This window comes from Oncorhynchus masou, chromosome 29 (assembly GCF_036934945.1).
Source record: "Oncorhynchus masou masou isolate Uvic2021 chromosome 29, UVic_Omas_1.1, whole genome shotgun sequence".
In the NCBI taxonomy this organism is placed as follows: domain Eukaryota; kingdom Metazoa; phylum Chordata; class Actinopteri; order Salmoniformes; family Salmonidae; genus Oncorhynchus; species Oncorhynchus masou.
The window spans coordinates 65,011,009-65,018,632 of NC_088240.1; the positions used below are offsets into that span (position 1 = coordinate 65,011,009).

The 7,624-nt window shown below is 43.7% G+C and overlaps 1 protein-coding gene across 2 annotated transcripts; it reads left to right on the plus strand.

Moving 5' to 3' along the window:
• Positions 1–7,624, plus strand: LOC135520288 (homocysteine-responsive endoplasmic reticulum-resident ubiquitin-like domain member 2 protein). Of its 2 annotated transcripts, XM_064945715.1 has the most exons (9): positions 1–86; positions 841–1,226; positions 4,487–4,564; positions 4,964–5,080; positions 5,598–5,758; positions 5,951–6,076; positions 6,230–6,562; positions 6,679–6,790; positions 6,965–7,624. In XM_064945715.1, exons 2-9 carry the CDS (start codon positions 1,080–1,082, stop codon positions 7,142–7,144), a joined length of 1,254 nt encoding a protein of 417 aa, XP_064801787.1. In that variant the 5' UTR covers positions 1–86; positions 841–1,079; the 3' UTR covers positions 7,145–7,624. The 2 variants fall into 2 exon arrangements, with proteins under 2 accessions (XP_064801787.1, XP_064801788.1); XM_064945716.1 differs by lacking the exon at positions 1–86 and having other exon boundaries at positions 1,139–1,226; positions 4,455–4,564.

The following is a 7,624-nucleotide window of genomic DNA, read 5'->3' on the forward strand; positions in this document are numbered from 1 at the left end:
GGTATTACGCCCCGACCCACCCCAAAAAAACTGTCGAACTGGCAAGGAGCAGTCTAAAGGGGTCGAAAATACTCAAAGAATCTTCAGTAAGTTAATGTTGTGTCTGAATAAGCCTCCCGTCCACGATACTGTCACGTGGTTGTATTATCAAGACAAGTAGCAAACAAACATTTCATGATATGCTAACGCAACATTAGCTTGGCTAATATGTAACGTTAGCTAGCTAGTTAGCAATAATCTCTGGAGTGTTGATAGCACAGCACTCGTGTAAAACGAACGTATATTTGTCAGATATGCTAAAGTAGTTAACATCATACAATTACTTTCTACATAGACTAGTGGCTAGTGTAAACAATAAACAAGTAGCTCGCTAACTAGTCTGGCTGGATGGCTCGTTTTGACAGCTGTATGACGCAACGCGACAGGTGTTCTGAAATCTCGAATGTCTCCCTGAATTGTTGCTAGCTCGGTCAGGGGTGTCAGAGGTCCAGTGTCTGTTTATCCATGACTTGTCTGTTGAATATAGTCAAATGCTGACGAAGCACTTGAGCAACAATATTTTCTTAAACTGGCCATACATAGGATTAGATATAATCATCAAGACTGGCTGTGTCTCCCTCTTTAATTACATTATAAAAGCATTTAAAAGTATCAGCTAGCTAGCCAATACCCCAGTTTTTTTTTTTTATGTATTATAAATTAACATAAACAATTCCAGAGACTGTCAATATGTGCATGTCAATACATTTGAGTAGCCTAGCTCGTACCACAAGTAAGAACATTCAAAATGTTCAGATGTTTGAGAAGCATGGTCTTAATCACTTTCTCTCTATTTGACAGAACCCCAAGAAACATAGCTGCTTCACTCTCCACCAGGATTACATCGTGATTGGACACAGGACCATCTCCCTGCCAATGACAGCTCTTTAGAGGGAAAATGTCCATGTCAACCATAGTCACTGGCTGAGCTGGACTTGAGATCACAATGATGAAGATGATCTGAGGGAGTCTTCCTCCTCAGGTGTAGGAGGCGGGCCCTGTCCTTTCCCATCCCCTTGACACACCCATTAATATGAACCATGGACCCAGGAGCAGTTGACAGTCCCGTCACCTTAGTTATCAAGGCCCCCAACCAAAAGTATGACGACCAGACAATAAACTGTTTTCTCAACTGGACGGTGGAGAAACTGAAGAGTCACATCTCAAATGTGTATCCAAGCAAGCCGGTGAGTTGGTACTGCCATTTTCTGGTTTCCTCATCCCCACCATTCCATTAACTTGGAATGGGGCGGCAGTGTAGCCTAGTGGTAAGAGCATTGGACTAGTAGCCGAAAGGTTGCAAGTTCAAATCCCCGAGCTGACAAGGTACAAAATCTGTCGTTCTGCCCCTGAACAAGGCAGTTAACCCACTGTTCCTAGGCCGTCATTGAAAATAAGAATTTGTTCTTAACTGACTTGCCTAGTAAAATAAAGGTAAAAAAAAAAAAAAAAAACTAGGGAGTGGATAGGGCAGGGGGAACCGTCCGCGTGGAGAGCTGCTAGGTGTGCAGGCTTTTGCTCCAGCTCGGCTCTAGGTCTAACTCTCAAAGGAATAACCACAGTAAAAGTATCTGCAAAGTATCCCGAACAAAACTATAAACGCAACATGCATCAATTTCAACGATTTTACTGAGTTATTGTTCATATAACCAGTCAATTGAATTACATTCATTAGGCCCTAATCTATTGCTTTTACGTGACTGGGAATACAGATACACATCTGTTTGTCACAGATACAGTTGAAGTCAGAAGTTTACATATACTTAGGTTGGCGTCATTAAAACTAGATTTTCAACCACCCTACAAATTTCTTGTTAACAAACTATAGTTTTGGCAAGTCGGTTAGGGCATCTACTTTGTGCATGACACAAGTCATTTTTCCAACAATTGTTTACAGTCAGATTATTTCACTTATAATTCACTGTATCACAATTCCAGTGGGTCAGAGGTTTACATACACTAAGTTGACTGTGCCTTTAAACAGCTTGGAGAATTCCAGAAAATGATGTCATGGCTTTAGAAGCTTCTGATAGGCAAATAGACATATTTTGAGTCAATTGGAGGAGAACCTGTGGATGTATTTCAAAGCCTACTTTCAAACTCAGTGCCTCTTTGCTTGACAGCATGGGAAAATCAAAAGTAATCAGCCAAGACCTCAGAGAAAATTGAAAAATTGTAGACCTCCACAAGTCTGGTTCATCCTTGGGAGCAATTTACAAACACCTGAAGGTACCACGTTCATCTGTACAAACCATAGTATGCAAGTATTAACACCATGGGACCACGCAGCCGTCATACCGCTGAGGAAGGAGACGCGTTCTGTCTCCTAGAGATGAACGTACTTCGGTGTAAAAAGTGCAAGTCAATCCCAGAACAACAGCAATGAACCTTGTGAAGATGCTGGAGGAAATAGGTACAAAAGTATCTATATCCACAGTAAAATGAGTCCTATACCGACATAACCTGAAAGGCTGCTCAACAAGGAAGAAGCCACTGCTCCAAAACCGCCATAAAAAAGCCAGACTATGGTTTGCAACTGCACATGGGGACAAAGATCGTACTTTTTGGAGAAATGGGAAAAGGGGGAGGCTTGCAAGCCAAAGAACACCATCCCAACGTTGAAGCACGGGGGTGGCAGCATCTTGTTTAGGGGGTGCTTTGCTGCAGGAGGGACTGGTGCACTTCACAAAATAGATGGCATCATGAAGAGGAAAATTATGTGGATATATTGAAGCGGCATCTCAAGACATCAGTCAGGAAGTTAAAGCTTGGTCGCAAATGGGTCTTCCAAATGGACAATGACCCCAAGCATACTTCCAAAGTTGTGACAAAATAGCTTAAGGACAACGAAGTCAAGGTATTGGAGTGGCCATCACAAAGCCCTGACCTCATCATTACTTTAAGACATGAAGGTCAGTCAATACGGGAAATTTAAAGAACTGAACGTTTCTTCAAGTGCAGTCGCAGAAACCGTCAAGCGCTATGATGAAACTGGCTCTCATTAGGACAGCCACAGGAAAGGAAGACCCAGAGTTCCCTCTGCTGCAGATGATATGTTCATTTGAATTAACTGCACCTCAGATTGCAGCCCAATGCTTCAGAGTTCACGTAACATACACATCTCAACATCAACTGTTCAGAGGAGATTGTGTGAATCAGGCCTTCATGGTCTAATTGCGGCAAAGAAAGGACACCAATAAGAAGAGGCTTGCTTGGGCCAAGAAACACGAGAAAGTGTCCATATTTGAGATTTTTGCTTCCAACCACTGTGTCTTTGTGAGATGCAGAGTAGTTGAACGGATGATCTCCGCATGTGTGGTTCCCACCGTGAAGCATGAAGGAGGAGGTGTGGGGGTGCTTTGCTGGTAACACGGTCAGTGATTTATTTAGAATTCAAGGCACACTTAACCAGCATGGCTACCACAGCATTCTCCAGCGATATGCCACCCACTCTGGTTTGCGCTTAGTCCCACTATCATTTGTTTTTCAACAGGACAATGACCCAAAACACACCCCTGGCTGTATAAGGGCTATTTGACCAAGAAGGAGAATGATGGTGCTGTATCAGATGACCTGGCCTCCACAATCACCTGACCTCAACCCAATTGTGATGGTTTGGGATGAGTTGAACCGCAGAGTGAATGAAAGCAGCCAACAAGTGCTCAGCATATATGGGAAATCCTTCAAGACTGTTTGAAAAGCATTCCTCATGAAGCTGGTTGAGAGAATGCCAAGAGTATGCAAAGCTGTCATCAAAGGGTGTCTACTTTGAAGAATCTCAAATCTAAAATGTATTTAGATTTAACACTTTTTTGGTTACTGCATGATTCCATATGGGTTATTTCATAGTTTTGATGTCTTCACTATTATTCTACAATGTAGAAAACTGTGAAAATATAGAAAAGCCCTTGAATGAGAATGTGTTCTATAACTTTTGTAGGGGTTCTGTACATAATGTGAAAATTCTGTAAAGCACTGTCTTGTGACGCTGCAGGCATGCGTTCAGGTGTGTAATCTACTCCAAACTAATGTAATCTAATCTGAAGATGCTTAGTCTCTTCTGGAACACAAACTGTGTTTCCATCCAAATGCTGCCAGATTTTCATGCAAATATTCTCAAATCTACATAGAAACAATGTGCACATTTTCCAACCAGAGATGTTTCTAATGTCATTGTATCAGATCAGTGAAACATTTAGGTCAATGGTTGCAATAGTACTTCTGTATTAATAAACATACATGTGTATGTGCAAGAAATATTGCCCTACCACCTTGTTGATATACTTTCATCACCATTGTTCTTGCATAATTAAGAGCTAGAGGCACGTGTTACATTTCTGTAATTTTTTTGCATTTAGGGCTTATTAACCCAAAATATGTGATTTTAAATGCTCTAGTTGTGTATTCTGCAACAGGCTTTCTCAGACTGACAGTTGTGTTGTCTTAGTCATCCAAGGATCAGCGGCTGGTATACTCGGGCCATCTCCTCCAGGACCACCTGCAGCTGAGGGATGTCCTCAGGAAGGTAAAGACCACCCTCGACCTTGTCTCTGTTTTTCTGCTGTGGCATATGGTCGATGTTTGGAGTATGGTGGACTAACACTGTATCTGAAATGTTAGAATTGTTATGCAATATCACAAAAATCTCACTCAACATAACAGACCGACTGCTGAGCCTTTATTACAAAGGGCCCCACCCCCTTGTGTTTGTGAGAGAGGGTGAGCGTGAGGCAGAAGAGACTGTGATGGTATAACAATAGCTGATCTAATGTTGTAAGCAACATTCAGGTTGGCTTTGTACCTGAATTCTAGCCTGTTCCCTAAAATTGCCCCTCGTGCTTGCTCACTCTCACTCACACCGATCACCAAGACAGAATCAAATTATTAATTACGCCCCTCTCCAACCCTCTATTTCCACCTACAGCAAGAGGGTTATCACATGATGCACCTGGTGTGTGCATCTCATACCCCTCCAGCGTCGCCCACGCCGCACTGCTCCGCCCCCAGCTCTTTGACCTCTGACCCCGGCTCCAGCTCTGGGGTACGTCGAACGGTGTGGAGTCATTCTGTGGAGCTCAACAATTCAATCAGATAGAAATGAAATGTCAAGTTCTAAATATGCTTTATTATTGGTGCATGACCCTGGGGTGGCAACACATACATTCTAAGTGTTTTTTAATAGGGCTTTGGACATTCAATGAAATTTCAACCAAAAGTTGGAGTATAGTGGGCACACACTGTCTGACACAATGAATGAAAAAGTGAGGGAGAGGCTATTGTGACAGGGTAGGAACCAACTGCCATTGCACATGGTGGAGAGGCATAACACATTTAACAAACCAAACATTGAAATGCTGTTATACAAGATAAAGTAAAAACCCAAACTTGTCTGTGCATCAATACCGGTGTGTGTGTGTATATAGTAAAATACTCTACCGCCCAGCCCTACTTTGCAGCTGTCCTTATTCCCATAATGGCATTGTTTTTTACCAATATATTAACGCTTTTATTCCTCTTTCCTCTGCTGGTTTATGATTGGTGTATGTATTGTCACTCAGAGTTCAGACACTGCTGGCTCCACCTCCCAAGCCACAGCACCAAATCAGGACAGTCAGTCCACCGCCTCCTCAGTAACAGGAAGTTATGATGGGCTAAGGCACCGTGGAGGCTTCCCCCAATTTAACCCTCAAAATCCTTCCTCTACTGGTATAATGCAATGGTAAGCACTGTTCTTGTGTATTGGGATCAATTTTCTGACTGGGATCAATTTTCTAATTTAATTTTCAGTTTCTACGTAGTCAGAAAATGAAGTGAAATTACATTTAAAACTTTTAAAAATGGTGGGAAAAATGCAGAAAATATTGTGCGCGCATAGTTTTTGAATGCACATGTGACTGTTTTTCCTCCACAGGCCAGATGGGACGCAGGTCCCGGTACAGGGGGGTATGGCTGCAGGTGTGCCACCCCACCCCATGTACATGCCCATGCAGGTCCTCTGGTGGCAGCAGATGTATGCACACCACTACTACATGCAATAGTAAGTCAGGGTCGTCTGCACTTAGGGCCCAATCCTAACAACCCATAAGGACCACAGACTTCTCTACGTTGGAATGAGTTATATTCACTAGCTTCTATCAGCTAATACTTATTTATGTCTTTCTTTCACTTCCCCAATCTCTCCCTCTTCCAGTCAAGCAGCAGTGGCGGCCTCACAGCCCCCCTCCACCCCTCCCTCCTCCCCCAGTCCCACCCACTCCCCCCAACCCGCACAGCCAAATGAAGCTCCACCTCCCCTGGGGCCTAACCCCGCCCCTAACCCTATCCAAGAGGACAGACCGGCCAATCCCAATATCCAGATGAATGCCCAGGGCGGGGCCGTGCTAAATGAGGACGAATTGAACCGTGATTGGCTGGACTGGATGTACACGGTCTCCCGCGCCGCCATTTTGCTCAGCATCTTATATTTTTACTCCTCCTTTGGCCGCTTCGTCATGGTGATAGGCGCCATGCTGCTCGTCTTTTTGTGAGTTCTCATCTGTACACTATCCGTTTGACATTAGAATGGATAATTTTGAAGGACCTTGTTTACTTTGTATCTGTGTGTGAGATACTAATTTTGTGATTGTGTTTTTTAACTAGGCACAGGGCTGGTTGGTTCCCTTTTAGGCCAGAGCTGCAGAACCCCGGAGGAGGAGGAGTGGGGTTAGCTCATCAGGACGAGGTAGAGCGACACCAGGACATCCAGGACATGGTGGGTGCTCCTTGTCTAAGATGAATTCCATCTCTGTCTGTGTGGTTATGTCTGATCTGTCTGTGTCCAAGCTGCTCCTTTCTCTCTGCCACATTCTCTCTCCATCTCTGCTTTTCAAACCAATGATCCTTCTCTTATTCTCTCTTTTTCTTGTTCTGTTTCTCTTCATCTCAGGAGCGGATGATGGATGAAGGGCTGGAGGATGAGGAGGGCGACAGTGGAGAGGAAGGCCCAGAGGACCCGGCAGCTCCCGCTGCCCCCCGCCACCACGGCTTCCTGGCCTCCACCTGGTCCTTCATCAGCACCTTCTTCACCTCCCTCATCCCAGAGGGACTCCCCCACCCAGCCAACTAAACCAGGGAGGGAGAACCTCCCTCCTCCCCAGCAACAACCTCCCATGCTGCCAACTACCAGACTGTAAATAGAGCTGCAGTGTGGGAGAAGTCTTGAATAAATCAATGAACAAGCTAACATGTTATGCCATGTTAAACAAGCTAACAATGCTTTATATTCCAGAGGCTTCTCTGATTTCATCATACAAACTGATACACACACACTTTATTACCTTTGATCATGTCTGCTCATTCAGATTTTGGTGTCATTGAATGGCCTCGAAGGGTCGTCCATTTTAAGCAGTGATACAGCCGTTGCATTTATCGTTTTGTTTTTTGAGAATAGATAAAAGGACATACACACCTAAATGTGTATGAATATTTCAATGACTCTAGCACACATGTTTCTCTCTGTGTATATGAGCATTATCTACTTACATATAAGTATCTACATCTTAGTTCTTGACAAAATGCATTTTTGAATAAAAGCCTTGTGGTTTCA